General features: G+C 35.2%; 1 protein-coding gene across 6 annotated transcripts in view; it reads left to right on the top strand.

The window, feature by feature from the left end:
* ORC5 (origin recognition complex subunit 5) overlaps nt 1–17,771 on the top strand; it is a 93,745-nt gene that overhangs the window by 33,963 nt on the left and 42,011 nt on the right. For all 6 annotated transcript variants that reach the window (XM_075081416.1, XM_075081411.1, XM_075081415.1 and 3 more), the window contains exon 13: nt 856–966. In XM_075081416.1, coding sequence (XP_074937517.1) covers nt 856–966 — 111 coding nt within the window. The remainder of the gene's footprint in view (nt 1–855; nt 967–17,771) is intronic.

Consider the following 17,771-nt stretch of genomic DNA (forward strand, 5'->3'; position numbering starts at 1 on the left):
CCTATGTTTAAATATAATTTTCTGTATTACAATTGGTGCCCATTGCCAAGTTATTCTACTCATCTTCGAGACCACAAGGCTGTTTAGAGTAGCTTAGTATGGTATCTAAGATGAGGAACTCTTGCTATGACTTTGCATCTCTCTCCAAGGAGGAGAAAAGGCTTTGGCTGAAATGATTCAGAGAAAGTGGATACGCTGACACTTTAGCAGAATATTCTTTTTTTAATGCTTTTTCAAAATGCAAATGCTAGTAAAGTATTTGTCTTCAGTAAGCAAAATACACAAAAATATACTCAGAAGTTTGATGGTTTTATAGATTTGTAAAAACTGTTCTGTTATGTGCAGTTCTTTGTAGGTGATCACGGATTATAGACTTGACTGTAGACAATAGAATAAATCTCAGCCTTTAGATGTTTTTCACTAACTAGAAATTCTGTGTGCTTTTAAGAAGCCTAACTTGTCTTACCATTGATAAACTGAAGAAAACTGCACCTTGAGAATGCCATAAAATGTAGTCTTTCCCCTTTAATCCTTAGATTGGGCAAGGTAATTTAATAGGATAAATCTATAAATCTAGTGACAGGAAATTTGGCATCAGATCCTCTGTTATAGCTCAAAAATGTTCTTATTTATTGTGCAGTTTGAACTCTCACCATGTTAAATAGAGCTCTGTGTCTGTATCTTTATGCTGATCAACAAGCATGTATTCAGTGTTTTCCATAATATGTAAGTAGGCTGTATAAAAGACTGCTGTGAATTACAGTGCCTCCCCAGAGATCAAAAAGATGTGAGAATAACATCTTGTGGTAATACAGGAAAGATCTATTGGACTGAAGAGTCTTGTTTCTGTTGCAGACCAGCAATCACCTCCTTGGGCCAAAGCCATTTCCCCTGGACAGATTGTTAGCAATATTATACAGTATTGTGGACAACAGAGTTACTGCAACTGCAAATATATTTTCCCAGGTGAGTGTGTACTTAACTTTCTTTATTTCCTTTTTACTCTCTGGAGTCTTCAAAAGGTTTTACATGGTTTTTTGTCAGTCATCATTCTAATTAAATGTAATGAGAAAACAACCACAACAGTAATTTAAGTTGAAGGCTCCAAGTAATATTCATCTGTATTACTAGCTCTGAATTCAAGACTTTATCTGTGTAATGGTCTGAAACCTTCTAATAGCTGACTTTAGATCCTGAACTCTGATCTGTGTTGACTAGTTCCTTGGCTTCTCATTGAAGTCTGTTAGCCTGATTGCATTTCAAGTTAAGTGTATGAATATTCACTGTCCTATGGCCAAAATGAGTCACCTTGTAATGCATGTTACAAAAATGTACTGTTGAAGAAGGAGCAGAGGGAAGAATGAGGTGTATGCAGGTGAAAGGTGTTTGCTGTGATACATGTATCTTAAGGATAATTTTTTACATTTGGACCAACTTTTAACAGCCTTGCAGAGGAGAGTCAGTATCCCATTTCACTAGATGGCAGCGTAACTACAGAGTTGAATGGAATTTAAGTAAATCTAGAGTTTCCTCTGGAGCTCTCGGTTTGTCAAATGTAAATACCTATTCTGTATAAGCAGAGATAGTTTTCTGCTGTCAACTTGATTCTTAGATCTTTCATGTCCACCTTAGAAGATCTCAATTTCTTTTCTGCTTTCCAGTGGGCTTAACTTATAGAAATATTTTCTACCTTTCCTTGTTAGGTCTCAAATTTAACCAAGGGTTATTTAAATCCGATGTCTGCATTCATGTAAAGTTCTAGGAAACATATGCTCAAGATAGGTAAACAATTTTGCTACTGCTTTAATTATCACTGTTCACACAAGCTTTTGGCAAACTTTGTAGAATAACTAACCATATATATATATACTTATTTTAAAATCAGGCAGTAGAGAAGCTAGAGAATTGTAGACTTCTTTCAAGCAGTGGTATGTGAAAATCTTTAATAGTGGTGGGGACCCAGGTGTTTTATAGATGTAGTAGGTAGGTTAGTCCTTCACATAATGTTTTCTCTCAAGCTCTTTTAGTTAAAGGTTATTATATGATCTGAAGGCGTGAGAAATTATTACAACCTCAAAAATCTGTCAATACAAGCATTTACTTTTTTCTAATGAAATGAGTGAGTTTTCAGCTTACAATCTGCACCCCTTGAGAGGTCAATGGATTAGCTTTCAGAGGTGTTCAGGAAGTGGCTGAAAAAACCCCAGGTTTAGACACGTTTATGCATCCTGTACTTGTTTCTTGCCTTCTGTCACCTCATGGCACCTCAGGAGTTCACTGTGCTTTCAGAAGGAAACCTAACTTTGTGAATATTTCAGAGGTACGTGAATGCCATATGAAAGGACACCAAATGTTGTTGAAGCGAACAGTTTCTTTGGATGATGGCTGCAGCCTTGTAGCTACTTAGAGTAACTTTGGAGTACAAAGAACACAGGGACCTTAGTGTTCATAAAAATGCATAAATTTGGTCAGCTATACCTATTCAATTTTTCATTCCCCTGGCTAGTGTCAGATATAGCCTGAGATAATTGTTTTTTTATGAATGTTGTGTTGATTCTTTAATTCACAGTACTGTGAAGTCTGTCAATCAAATCTGTCAGTCCAGGTATTGGTCACACCTCTTTCCTTACAGGATGCTGGTTTTGTGTTTTGCTCTGGGTAGTGCATTTTTTGATTTAAGACACAAAGTGTTGGAGCTGAAGCTCAGAATACTGAGGCAAAAGTCAGTTGTCTTGTTTAATGGTATTAGTTTATCTACAATGATTGATCTAGGTTTAGTTCAGTAAGAAGTGGAGTCTTTTGAGATTGATACAGAAGCTCAGAAGAAAATAAGGTACAATCCAAGTGATGTTCAGATTTGTTTCACTTGTGCTGTAAATCTACTGACAATCCATCACATAGGTACTTCTTGTTTTAAGCCTTTCTGCCTGCCTGCCTTCAAGCATTTGAAGACGGTGTCACTGATCTTTCAACAAAATTTCATATTTAAGATGGAAAGAGTGCAACCATATGCCTTTAAGACATAAAATGAAAGAACAGGCAAGAAGTAAAACAATCGATTATCCAACTGCAGCTATGAAATTTAGAGCTTTGCCTGAACTTTTCCAGTCTCAAGGAGCAAACTCCAGTTTAATTTATGCAAGTGATGTGAAAGGGAATGATGATGAAAAGACTGGGAGGACTGTGTAATAAAATTTGTGTGTAGGATGTTAGCTGTATATTCCCTTATTTTTGGCTATCAAAAACATCTTGGTATACTTAAGACATGAATGTGTTATATATATGTAACAGTGTTTTACAGTAATTATTTAAAATTAATATTGCTGCATATTTAACATGCATTCCAGATGAAAGAACAAATGTCCAGAGCACAGTTAAGCAGTACTAAAGACATAGTTTGTACATGGACTGTAATTCCCCCTTAGACTAAATTGCAGAATGAAAAAAATCAAATAAATGCTTCATCCTAATTTAGAGTGTACGCTAGATGGCAGTGTTGTCAAAGAAGAGCTGTAATACCTTATTTTTTCTGATTATATGCAGATTAAGCTATAAAGATACAAAAGATTGTATTAAACCTTAACTGGGTTAGGGCAGAGAAGTTGAAATTAAATCATAACAATTATAAGAAAATAAAATTTTATAATTCAAAAATATTTTTAATTATTAAAACAATTTTGCATTAAATTTTAATTTTTAAAATCTTGAAAAGTCTAAGGTAAAGTAACATAAAATACAACAGAACTTAAAATAGATTTTGCAAGTACTTTAATCTAGGCATAATATTTAATTGTTTTTTTCTTGAATGGTTTAAAACAATTTATATTCCACTGATTTTTGCCATTAGTTATTCTGTAAATACATTTTTCAAATAAAGTAAATATTTAGGAGCTGGGTTATCCTTAGCAGTATCGATACAATTTACTGTTAGATACCACAAGCTTTCATTTTCTTGTTTGTGTGTTTAGCATGGAAATCGTTCCTGAATTGTGCAGAAGTTTAAAATGTTTTAAATCAAATATTTGGCTTCTAACTAATTCAACATTAATTTTATGTGCTCTTTAATTTGTAAACTGAAAGGTTGTACGTGAACTAAATACTTATTAATTCTCCCCATGTACTGTCAGAAAACAGCATGCCTTGGCATTAAAGTTGATGAGCAGTCTCAGTCAAGATTCAAGAAGGACTAGCAGCTGCTTTGAGATCTGTCATGTTGCTGATTTCACAATGTTTCTTATTGCTTCTTGTTTCTGTGCATAATTTCTATTCACAGGAAAATTCTGGTTATTAGCTTTTCAAAACTGAAACTTTTATGCTAATAAGCAGCAAAATTTCAATTTTCTGTTTAATGCTAGGGTTTATTGAAAATGTAGCATTTTTACTGAATAGAATTTCAACTTAAAATTTGAATCTTAATCTAACTTTTGCCTTTTAATGTTAATTAATCCTCAAAATGGTTTTATGCTTTCTTCAAACAAAATTTAATGTGTTCCTTGCAGAAGTGTGATCTTTGCAATTGGTATAAGACTTAAGTTTTTCCTGCTGTAACTTCTTGCTGTAATTGAGTTACATAAGAAAGAATTGGGCTCATGCATTTTGTTTTTCCTCACTAACTTGTCAGGGGAGTAGCACCCGGGAAAAAAGTAAACCTGCAAATTTCCACTTCTGCAAATGAAAATTGTTTGGGTTACCCCTTAAAAGTTGAAATTTCTCTTGGTTTTATGCTATTTTTAAATAAAGTTTTCACACATCTGGTGAGGATTGTTTGAGAGGAAGTTAAAGTAAGGTTGCCTTTTTAAATTATTTTTAGACTAATGGTGTTAGTACTTATGTGAATATAGGTCTACATTCCCTTGAAGTTTTCAGTGCTCCTTTTCCTCCAGAATATTCACAATTTTTCTTAGTAGGTCTAATTTGCCATGATACTGTTTTTTAACACATTGTGTGTTACTGTAACATGTCACTGAATCTGTTTGAATTTATGTGCTTGGTTTTTAAACCAAGAGATAATGGAGGTTAAAGCATTACTGATTTCTGCAACCATTTCAGAGGACAAGATATTTAAATTATTTTCTTCAGATGCATTTTTATGTAATAATTTAACAGATTGAAGATGATATTGCCACCACCACTGGGCAGTTATGTTCTGTGCCTGAGACAGAACTCTCACAGTTGATGTTCTGGTTTGATATATGGCTAGGTTGAGCATGTGGCTGAAGTATTTTAAAAGATAAAGCATTATTTTTAACAATAAAAAAATGCAAATGTACTTTCACACAGTGCTACTCTGGGGTGTGCGGTCTGCATCCTACAACAACAGATAAGTCATAGGGTTTCCTTACCTAGATACAGCAATTGATGCTTTTTCAGTCATAGGGAACAACCAGGAGCATGAGATATGTGTGCACAGAGAACCTCTGTGCAGCATATGAAATGTGCATTGTGTCCAAGTGCAGTTATTACAGAATGGAAGGGTACAAAGAAACTTGACAATGCCTACTGCAAGTGTGTTTTGAAAGGTTCTGAGAATTTACTCGGTTCTGGTTTGTAGAAGAGTAGTATTTCATGTTAGATTTCCCACATTTAGACAGATTATTCTCTTTATAAAAATGTGGCTTAGTATTGGTCACATGAGTAAATTTATGCACAAAACATTGTGCAAGAATTATGAGCATTGATTTAAATTAAATCAGCTCCTTCTATGTTGAAGGGGGCAAAGGCTGTTAATTTCATATCACAACCAGTAGACAAATAGATATTTTTGTTGTTATGGTTGTGGTTTACAAGCCAAAACTAACCAATACTTTTTCCTCTACCAAAATTTTTCTATTACTTCTTCAAATCAATTCAGTTCTCCTAACCATCTTTCATTTTCTAGACATTTTATCTTGCTTCTGCTTTCTTGTGAAATATGCTTTTCCTGAAGGGGACTGACTAGACCTGCTTGTAGTTTTGAGCTGTGATGTGATATGTATTAGGTAAAATGGAAACAAACCCTTTGCCTTGCATACTTTCACTTATTTTATTACTGTTAATACATCCCTGAATGTTTGGAAAGATGTCTATGCAGAGAGTGGTGATAACTTCTCAGAATACGCTAATAGCTGAAAATTACTGAAGAGGTAACTGATCAGTAACTTCAGTTCTGTTTGCATTTTCACTCTAATGCACTAAAGTTAGACTGTTAGGTCATCTTAAAATTTTAAGTTTGGTCTCTACTTACATTCAGAACCAGGTTTGGTTTTACTGTTACTCATATTCAGCAAAGATTTTCAGGTAGTTGTATAGTTAGGATTCACTTGTGATTACAGTGCATTTGGAAATAGGTTTCTACAAAGGCTGTTTATCTCTGTGGGTACATGGTGACGCATCAGGTATCTTACACATCATAGTCTGCATTTAATTTATTAAACAGTTTTTATCATGTCTGATACTGGATCTAAGAAAAGCATCTGAATTTGCCTAAGAGTACCACAAATTCCTAAAATGAATGTACTTATAAATGTGTAAGAATTTGGAATGAAGGTTAAAAATCTTAAAATTTTCTGATCTGGCAAAACGATAAACAGCAATGTGAATTGTTGGCCACAGAGCAAGAGCTTTTTATCTGAAGTTAGAATAAGTCTGCGGTTACGAGATTTAGAGTAGTGCGTTAAGTGCCAATATGATATGGGCCTATTAGAAATACACAGAAACACTGATGTACATAGCATGCTCCCAGCTGGAGGGAGCCACAGGAATGTAATTTCCTTTAATTAATGGCGGGAGAGGGGGAAGTGCCCTTTCCTGGAGTGTAAAAATCTGAGAGGTTTGTTTCCTTTTTGTCTTGCTTTCTTGTCTGCCTTACATGGCTAGATTAAGGAATAGCTAGTATTATATATGTAAACTTGTACAGTATATGGCAATCTTCCTGCAAGATTTCTTTGTCCCTGTTGTGTTAGAAGTATATTTCATACCCTGCTTTTTCAGATGAGAATTTGATATTTAAACTGCCCTTTTTTTGTAAATTGCCAACTATGGTGAAATTCTGATTTCAAGGCTGGAAAGATGTCTGGTTTTGTTATCGACTTACTTGACGAAGGGTTTGCTTTTAGTATGGGATAGCCTTCCTGGACACCTGATACCCACATCACTATTGTAAACTAACTGTTAGTGCATTATGTTGGATTCCCTTGATGTAGCAAGATTGATAAAGAGGAATACTGTCAACTTACTAGTTTTTTCAAATGGAGAACACTGTAATTGCTTCTACAAGCTCAGATTATGTTAATGTTTGAAAATACTAAGTTTTCCATTCTACACTTGACAACCTTGGCAGAATGAGAGTTATTAATTTTTGCTAGATCAGCTCTTCCTGTATTGTGTTCCAGCTTTCCTTGCTGTTGTGGGGACTGCTCATAGAAACATTTTTACATCTGGCCTGACTAGAGTGTTGAACGCTAATAGAATACTCTCCATTGAAAAATGATCTGGTAGGTGAGCTTCCCGAGAAAAAGGTCTGTTTAAAAATGTGTGTTGTGCTACACTATTCCCTAAGAGGCCTTGTTACAAAGCAGAACAAAGATGAGTGGGAGCTGTTTTTATTTTAGAATGTGTGAAAAATAGAGAACATGTTCTTGTACTGGTTGTATGTCCATAAGTAGATTTTTTTTTTTGTCATTAGAATTTTTGAAAGGAAGGAAAATGCTGGAAACATTAAAGTTCCTGCTGATTCTGCTTTTTCTTCTCTGAAACCACTTCTCTTTTGCTTCCCATTTACTATGGAAGTTCCGAAGTGTTGTGTGTATCTTTTTTTCTGGATAACCAGGTAGAGTCGGTGCTAAAATTTTACCTGAAATAATTGAGAAGTTTGTAGCAAACATTAGCTACATGTGTGGGATGACTTCTTGGTAGAATATATTTCTATTTGTTGTCAGATGAGCTCAGCATTCAGAACTTCATGATTTAAGTTTATAAGTTTATATTGCAGTGAGATTTCTTGTTGTCTTGTTGAATGTTTAAAAAGTTTTTTTTATCTCATAGTTAATATTGGAAACTGATTCAAGACATAATTACAGTATATCATATATCTGAATTTGGAGTGTCTTACTTTGCTTTATACACCTATTAGGCAGTACTGAGCAGCAGCACCTCAAAATTAGGTGCAGATTCAAATAGTTGTATACAAAATGTTTATATATTTGAATAATTTTTGATATTGTTAAAATGTTGAATTATTAAGTAGTGAACATTCAGAAGCGAGATGATTGTAAAAGTTAGTGTCTCTTGGAGTTGATTGTGTATGTAGATTTTCTTAAATTTTGTTTCTGGGATATAAACAAAGATACTCTCATGTATTTCCCTATTTTTATAACTTCTTGAGTTCTAGACTTAAATTGCAAGAGGGGATGTCATCAGCCTCTGCTTCTGCCCTACTGATTTAATCTGCAAATGACAGTTTGCATTTCACTGTCCTCCTTTGTTTCAGAGGAAAGTGCATAAAATTGCACAGCTTAATCCAGTCTGGCCACAGGAGTTGTCATCCCCAGAATGGTCCTGCTATAAATTCTTGCCAGGGGAAGCATTTACTTTTACACACACAAACAAACAACACCCCCCAAAAAAAAAGGGCAAACAACCCCACAACCAAAAAAAACCAAACACCAACAAAAACCCCACCACCAACTAGATGGAAATGGGCTTAAAAGCTTTTTTCTTTTTTTTTTTTCTGTTTTCTTTTTTCTTTATGAGAGCTATTGAGATTTATGGTACACCTCTCTAGTCTGCCAGAAGACCTTTGCTTCATAGCATCCCAAAGACAGGAATGACCAAATATAAACCGCAGACTCTGGGGTTATCTCATTCTCATTACTGGTCCAAATAAACTTCCCCTCCTTTTCCAGTGCGAGTGAAAATACATAGACACATCTTGCCAGCACAGAATATTTGTTAGTCTTTTAGAATGTCATGTACAGTATTCTAATATAATTTGTATATTCTTACAGGTTTATTGTCCAAATGGGTATTCCATGTAACCCTTTGATCCTGTGACTTCATGGTTGTCCACACTTAAAAGACTTCTTCAGTTGTTAGAACAGCTTTCTTAGCATTGGCAAATTTGTAGCTGCATTTTTTGGGGATAAGTGTATATTATTACTGTTGTATTTGATCCTAACACTTATATTGTTTTATAGGTGTATTATGCATCAGACATGCTTTATTTTGCTGGATCTGTCTATTGATTAGAAAGCTCAGTAATCTATTGATCACTACTCTTGTTGATTTTCAGTAGGTTTGGGAAGATGGTGATAAGAGGTAATAAATAACTTATTTTCTCATTTTCTGTTACTGGTCACTGGTCTAATCTGGCAGAAGTTCATGAGCTGAAATGGGAACTTAATGTGATGCACAGCATGGTGACATAGGTTAGCACTTTAGCACTTTAGCACTGACTACAGCAGCTTGAGAGAGCCTGCTGTTAAGCAAAAGGAAAGGAGAAAACATTACTTCTAACCAAATAGCTGACTGAATTTTTTTTGTAATGTCTCAGCATGGCTGTGAATAAAAATAAGTGTTCTTCGTTCAAGTAGTATTTTCTAATTAAAATTGTGAATAAACTAAAACGCTTGATTCCTTCTACTTTTAGATTATACAGAAAAGATCTTTTAGAAGAACTAATTATGTTTGAGCTATGTTACGTTGTTTGACCTAGTTTGATCTTATTTTCATTTTTGGGGGTATATTGTTAATGCAGGTTTACAGTCTCTTGGGAGGGTTTCTTAATCAAATTCTGTTCTATTTGAATTCTTTCTTTTCAGTAATTTAAGGTAGAAAATTTATCTTATTTCTGCAAAGAGCTTCTAGTAATAGTGTCCAGCTTGACACTTAATCTATGTCTTAAAAACACTTAATGTATTTAAGGAGGCAAATTATTGTGAATTATTGAAAACCAATTTTATGGAAGAAATTTTGGTTATGACAAGGGGAAAGCTGTTGGGACCAAGGACTTCGGATGAGATTGAGTTTATCAGGAAGATAAAGGGAATTCCTAAATTAGTTCTGTCTTTTATCTAGAAAAATTGACTCATTTCAAAACTTTCTTGCTATTTAATCTTAGTTTTTTTGTTTCAGTAGCACCTCCCTAAGAATTTGCAGATTCATGTAAACCAGTAAGTAGCTATATGTTAAGGCTTTCCAAAATTGATTTACAATAAATTTGTACTTTTCAAATAAAATAAAAAATGTGATTTTGAGGTAGGTATGCAGGTTTGCTACAGTAGTGATGAAGAGTTTTATATACTCTGCGAATCTGTTAATAACTTTCACAAACAGTTCTTGTGGCCCTGTGAACTTAATGTTATATATTCCTTTGTGCCCTTCATGTCTTGGATTGCATGCTGCATAACATAGGGGATGTGTTGCATCAACCAACAGTTTAACTTCTCTCGGCACGTTATTTTTAAACAGTATTTGAAGCTTCAGTTTTTAACTTATCTATGGAAATGTCTTAGTGTATAAAAGTAAATATGAATACATGAAAGATGAAACTGAATTTCCCCCCTTCAAACTCTGCCCTTTCCATCCCTTTATTTTCATACTTACTTAGAAATTGGTTTCATGTACTCAACGGAAGGAACATCATTTAATACTCCAGGAAGAAATTCACACCGTGTTTACATCAAGCAGTTGCAGCTGAAGCTTGTTAGTGATTGCCTCCCAGATAAAAAAAAAATAATTCTTCAGTGTGGTACATGAACTCCTATTGTTTGGAGATAAATAATCGGCTCATCCCCTCTTTAGGGAAGAACAAAGAACATAATAGTACATCTGGTTCATCTGTTAAGACAGCAAAGATTAATTAAGCAAGTACTGTACAACCTCTCTTGATAACGTATATATCTAAAAACAGCCTGTATATGATAAGTTTTTTAATCACTTTGCTTTAACCATTTAGTGTAGGCACATAATCTATTCCAGAATCACCAGCTGCTCACAGATATAAGTTAGAACACAATACGAAGATAAGGTAAGTCGGAGAATTAGGGTAGAGTTCATTAGTTTTCTTGCAAAGCTCTTGATTTAAGATGATATGACTAGGAAGATCTAAGACTATAAGGAACCTGTTGAGCCCCCAGGTGACATCATTAACACTCTTCATAAATTTTATCTGTCTCTCTCTTAAAAAGAACTTTGCTTGTTTCTCTGACAATTTGGGTCACAACCTGTCTGGGGGAATGAACCATGTCTTTATTGAGTATTTTTGTATGGAATGTATGGATGGTATTTCACTGCTTCAGTGAAATACCATTTCAAAACTAGAACTAGCCCTTGTGGTCAAATAGATAAATTGAGTGTCCCCATTTCTTCACTTCCCTGGTGGCTAGAACTAGTGTCTAATTCCAGGTTTAAGACTACCCAAGGCCAATTTTACCTGCTTTACCTTTTGCTGCCATTGTCTTTTAGCCTAAATAGTTTTACTTGCTCCTTGGTGTTGACATCAGCAGAGTTGCAAGGACACAGGTATCCTGTCAAGATCTTAATTTTGCAAACCTTCACTTATTTAATATGTCTCTTACATCCCTGCACATACAGTAATGAACATAATTGCAACTTCAGTTATAGTATGAAATATGCTTCAGAATCACTGGTCAAAGAGTTGGCTGTAATTTTATGTTCTTGTTACTGTTACGCTCTTTGGACTGGTTCTGACATGGTCCCTGTCCTCCTCTCCCTGCCTAATGTGCTCTTACATCTCCCTGTCTAGATTAGGTTCTTTTTAGGTACTTACACCCCACCTGTCACTTCAATATGTATGATTTTTCTGTATCACATGTGAAATAGATTTGTAGCATTGTATCTGTACCAGGGACGCCTTCCAGTTTTTGATGGGGTTGGAAAATACCGAGGGTGTGTACATGTATGACGTTAGGGCACAAGGTGGCAAAATGGTGCATTAAAGAATATGTTTGATCACTTCGGTGAACACCTGTATTGTTTCTGCCCTGCCAGCTGCAGTCAGTTCTAGCTACTGACTTTCTACTTGACATCCCTCTGCCCCCAAAGACCCTCTGCTGCTTTCTGTGTTCATTTGATAGGGGATAGTGGGGCTTGCCACAGTATCTTGAATTAAAGAAGCAGCTGCATTAAAGTTAATTTGAAAGAGAGGATTTCAAAATATTAAGTTTGTTGACAAAAGAATGCCTCTTGATTGTTGAGGAATAGTTAAGGATTGATGTAGTCTCTCTTCTCCATCTATGGAAATGAAACTGGAGAATATTTGGGGGGAGCAGTGTGGAAAATTGGTAGGAGGGTATAGGTAAATCTCACTTATGAAAAGTTTGTTCTTAGTAAACATTGCAAATATTGCTTATTTAAAATTGAAGAGTGACAGAAGAAGCTGAAACAAATCCTACAGTAGCTCAGACTTGGAAAAGCTTGATTCAGAAAAGTAGGTTTTTAGAAAAAATCCCTGTGATTTGGCTAATCAAGAGGTGAATCTGCCATTAAATTGATTATTATTATTTTAAAGGCTGAAAATAGTGCTGAATATCTGAAGGTGCATTAGGTGCTGTACAAGGTGCTGCAGAGAACATCATCCCAGGCACCCTGATGTAGACATGAGCATCTAAAACCACTCTGTTTATGAAAAGTTTTAAAATCTATATGAGGGTACAGTGAACCGTGTCCTGATGTACTGATTTTGCTCCATCAACTAGAAATGGAGTCAAGACAGCCTTAGATGCAAATGTTTGCATTGCAGCTATCTAAAGCTATTCTATCCTGAAGGACTAAAAAGTGCTTTCTCGGTAATTATTCTTCATATTGACCAAAAGGTGTTGTCTCAGTAGTTATACTGAATTGCTTGTAAAACAAACAGAAAAACCCACCAATCAGATATCCCTTCTTGGATGGTCATATTCCTTGTCAAAACATTTGCATAGTAGAGGAAACAATTGAGTTATACACCTTCCAATTCATTCCTCCTGCAGATTAAGTTGGCCAGTTATGCTGCATTGTATACTGGGGAAGAGCATGCCCAGGGTTGTGTTGTGTGGCTGGCAAGCTGGTGTTGGCCTTCCCATCCCTTTTTGCTGGACTGCTTTTGACATATTCCTGAGAAAAAGTGCTAGAACCCTGACTTTTCAATGACAAGGTTTTCCTGATAGAAACTTATTTTACAGAATTCTGTGATGATCTGTCATTTTACAACCTTGAAATTGCAATGTGAACCAGACGTCTTTGAACTGTATTTCAATAACAGCAACTACAGAATAGCTCTCTGTCTTGTGGAAAATGCTGAGAGTAATCTTTTTCCATGTGAGAAAGCCAAATATATCAAGAAAGGTAGAATCTTCTACCTCTGTTGTTCTGAAATATGAAGAGGCAAGGTATGACCTCCATAAGTGGAATTCATAGGAGAATTTTTTAAAAAATGAAAGGCCATTCAGTTATTTAAATGTCAGGAAGTGTTTTAGAGGTAGAATTTAAAAAATATGACTTAGCTTATACAGTGTGGATTTTTGGGTGCAGCTTAACAACTGAAATTAAAATTGAGGTATTTGAAGACAGTTATAGCTCAGATGAGCAGATGTTGATCTGTAAGTGTGTTTCATTAGCATGTGTGGGGCAACTTAAACTTCATTCGGATGAACATCCATTACCCTGCTGTTATCCATGTAGAGGAATATCTTTAAGAAAACAAATCCCAGTATAAAAAAAACAAACAACCAAACAACCCTGTATTTTAATCTTCAAATTATAATCTTGTTTTCTAACTGATATTTATTTCTTAATATGATTTTATATATATATAAAAGGCACAGATAGAGAAGATGAAGATCCAAGTTCATTTAGTTTAATAATTGAAGAGTGTTGGATATGTTGTAGACCACCTGTGACCTAAATAGAATGAACAAGAGGACGTTCCATGTTCTAGATATCTAGGCAAGAAATATGAAAGAGAATGTCAAAAGGTGAACTAATGAGTCATATACGTTAAGAAACTTTGCTATATTTGATACAGAGGGTAAACAGATTGACTTAAGAGTTTACCACAGAGGCGTGAGAAGAAAACTGAAGATTGTTGTTTCAAAATGACCTTTTCCAGCCTTTTTTATTGATTACTAGCATATGGCCTAGGAAGACTTTTTGAAACAGATAATTTCTAGCCTGGAGTGGCCTCTAATGGGTGTATAACACTGATGGTGTAGAGAAAAGCTTTTTAATAATTTGTGAGACTGTAGGCATGGTGAAAGATGCTAGACTGACAGTCTAGAAGACTGGGAGACTGAAGTAATCTGTTCTGATTCACTGAACAGGTATAGCAGGGACATCAGTGGCATAATCTCTCTCTATTGCTTTTTAATTGTATCCTGAAAAATCTATCTTTTGTTTTTAGCTGACTGCCTGTTAGTTACTGGTGGCAGAGGATTGCCATTTACCTTCATCGTGGATACTTAGCTCTTACAAATGAGCTTTTGACATAGCTACGCTTTTTGGTTAAATTATCAACTTGTATCATAAAACGCAATGGGCTATCAGTAGTAGCGAAGGGGGAAGGATGGCTAACTGGGAACATGTAGTGACCGACTAACTGGAGCTGTTGCATGGTAGACTGGTCTGCCAGCCAACGTGTGCTTGGCCTGCCTTTTTCCTTCTCTCCTGGACAAAGCAGAAAGCATTGAGACCTCGCTGTTTTTAACCTTGTGGTAGGCATTTCATGGGACCAGCCTGTGGAGTGCTATTTTGACTGCTTAATTTAGCATGTTTTCTGTGCAGCTGTGACCAGAACCAGACCACTTCTTAATGACTGGGAGAAATAGAGGTACAGATGGAGAGTTAGCATGGCAGTATATCGTCAGCAGAAAAGAAACCTCTGTTTATCGTTTCTATGATTAGATTAGGCTATTGGTTTGAGTAGATATTATTCTCATCTCCCATATCAACAATAGCCCAAATTTTAATTCTACTCAGTGTCTGGAATTCACTTCAGTGAGCCAGGCTGCCCTCCGACGAGAGCTTTTGTAACTTTACATTGTGCTTAGGTGCTGGGGATAGCTCGGTGTGTTGGAGGGGTCAGGAAGAAAGGTAGCAAACAAGATAGGAATCATCAGTATGGTAAGAGGTAAAAAATACTGCTTGAAGTCTTGATTTAATTTTCTTGTTAGTGAAAGTGTTTATGCAGATGCTAAAAAATACAAATACAAAGAAAAAAGGTTAATTATCTGTACTCTGGATACCAAAGGTGTTTCAGACTGCCCAAAGTTGATGGTGTCTAAAACCTGCAAAAAAAGAGCCAAACATAAGAATGAGTAATGTAAACAATTTGTATTTATTAGGCACTTACGCTTATCATATTTTTAATAAGCTATAGTGCTGGTCTTTAGTGCAGCTAATTTTTTCTGTGGTTGACATGAACAGAGGAGAGATTTGAACCAGATGTTTTATTAAAAAAAAAAAACACCACCACAAAAACCTACACATATCAGTGAAAAGTCAGAATAAGTGGTAAATTCAAGCTGGCATGTGTAAGTGGAAAGTTTTAGTGGAATGCCCCACTGCTTGAGCTGCTGAAAATTATAGTGGACAAAGCATTCAGACATAAACTGGAGGAAGGAATTCTGTATTGGAGGGAGGAGAGTGAAGATGACTTAATAGATGTTTTCCATCTCTTAATTTCTCTGATCTCACATGGTATAAAATGACAAAATATAACTGATGGTACACTAGTGAAACGTAATTTATGTAAATTTACTTTAGAATAAGCATTAACCTTGATCCTTACTTCAGTTCTGTATTAAGCCTTGCCTTTGATACAGTAATCTTAATTAAAACTGAATATTTCATGGTTTAACTCTCTCTGCCTCATGAATGGAACAATACTCTTATCTGTATTACCTATAAAAGTGCTATCCATATAAAGTATCTGCTGCATCAGATGATAGGCTTGCTTAAGGTCATATTCATATGAATAAAAATACTGAAATACAGGGGTTTAGTTTGTTTGAAAATAATTAACTCTTATTTTACAACCAAATGTTAAAAAGCTAGTTAAACAACTTTTCCTGCATGTTGAATTAGGAAATGTTGAGCTAATAAATACCGTATTCTTCTGGAAAAAAAACCCAATAAAAAAACCTGCACGAATGCGGAAAAAATAAGTATTGGCAGATGTGTGTGAAGTGTGTCATCATGTAACTGTCAATCACTGTCATCTTCATAATACTTTTAACTGGATTTGATTAGACAGTAAGAGAAATGCTGCTCATTTTGATGTTAAATCCTAATGTGTTTTAAATAGGAAGAGGCAGGAATTGGAAGCAAGGGGCATAAAAGTTTGCCCATGTATTCTTCATCTTCTGGGTTTTTAGTTTGTTTGTTTTTCAATGTTTATTTGTTTTGTAGTGGTGTTAGAACAAACAAGGCCTGTTCTGGAGAAATACTGGAACTAGCTCTATGTCTCAGGCGCATGCTCATGTGCATACATGCAAGACATCATTAATATAGGCGTACTCTGTGGTTGAAGTCACTGACACAGTACGGGCATTTTCGGGTTGGCCACTACTTAGAAATGGAGACATTTGGAAAATGATGCTTTCCAACTTCTGAAAAGATGTGCAAGTATTTGTTTTAGTTATTTTGTAATACTTTTAAATTTTTTTGTGTCTTTAGATTGTTTAATATGTAATCATAGTTGAGAACGTTATGTGAAATGACACATAGGCATTGACCTGATCAAAATTAGAACTGACCAGTAGGCTAGGACACTTTGATCGCTGTAGGAATCTACAGTAAAAGTTCAAGGAAAGAGGATGCGATATTAAGTGATAGTACTTAATGAATATATAAAAATATATAACTTATCCTTAAACTGTCGAAGGCAAGCAAACATTTGAGTATCCATCTGGAAAGTCATTTAATTTACGTTGAAATAGGCCATCTTTTTCTGTAATTCTTTAATTCTTTGTTGAATTTAAGGTGACATTTAATGATTCATATAAAAATACAGCTGCGATAAATCCTTATGTCTGGACTATATCTTTACTGAGTAACTGACTTCAGGGATAATTTCATTTGTGTCACTGGAATCTTTGGTTGTGTCAGGTATTTGGATGACCCAATGTAAATCACCAGTGTTTTTTTTCCAAATATAAGTCTACCCTCTTGGTTAAATAATATTTGCCAGTCACTTTCATCAGTACTAGAGAGGTTTTTTGTTGTCATTTGGTTTTTTTGTTTTGTTGTTGGTTTTTGGTTGTTGTTTGTTTGTTTCTTTGTCAGATCAAAATACCAAGTTGCAGCTGTGGTAAGCTGGACATCCGTAAACACAACATATATACTGCTACCTTTACTTCCTATTCTGAGCACAAGGAACATAGCAGTGTATCTTTATCGTGAACAACAGTCACATAATTGAAATGGTCAAAAGTGTATTTTTGGGCACAGCTGCTTTCCTGTCAGTCCATTACATTACTGCATTCTCTTACAGAGAACCTGGGGAACAAATTTGGAAAGTTGGATATATTTGTTGTAGGTAAAAACCAGAAAATTACTAGTTAATACCATATTGCATCTGTAGTCCTGCTATTAGATCTCCTACTAATACTCCTGATCACACTGAAGAAAATTAAACTCTCCTGTTTTATAGTACCCTTTCCATGCTCTGTGCCTGTATTATCTGTGGCATTCTCAAATACAACATTTAACGGTTACAAAGAACATGGGAATTTTGGTGCTGTGAGTGTCCCTAACATCAGAGGATGTCGTGTGGCTGGTTCCAGGGAGCACTAAGG

This window comes from Phalacrocorax aristotelis, chromosome 1 (genome assembly GCF_949628215.1).
Source record: "Phalacrocorax aristotelis chromosome 1, bGulAri2.1, whole genome shotgun sequence".
Taxonomy (NCBI): Eukaryota; Metazoa; Chordata; class Aves; order Suliformes; family Phalacrocoracidae; genus Phalacrocorax; species Phalacrocorax aristotelis.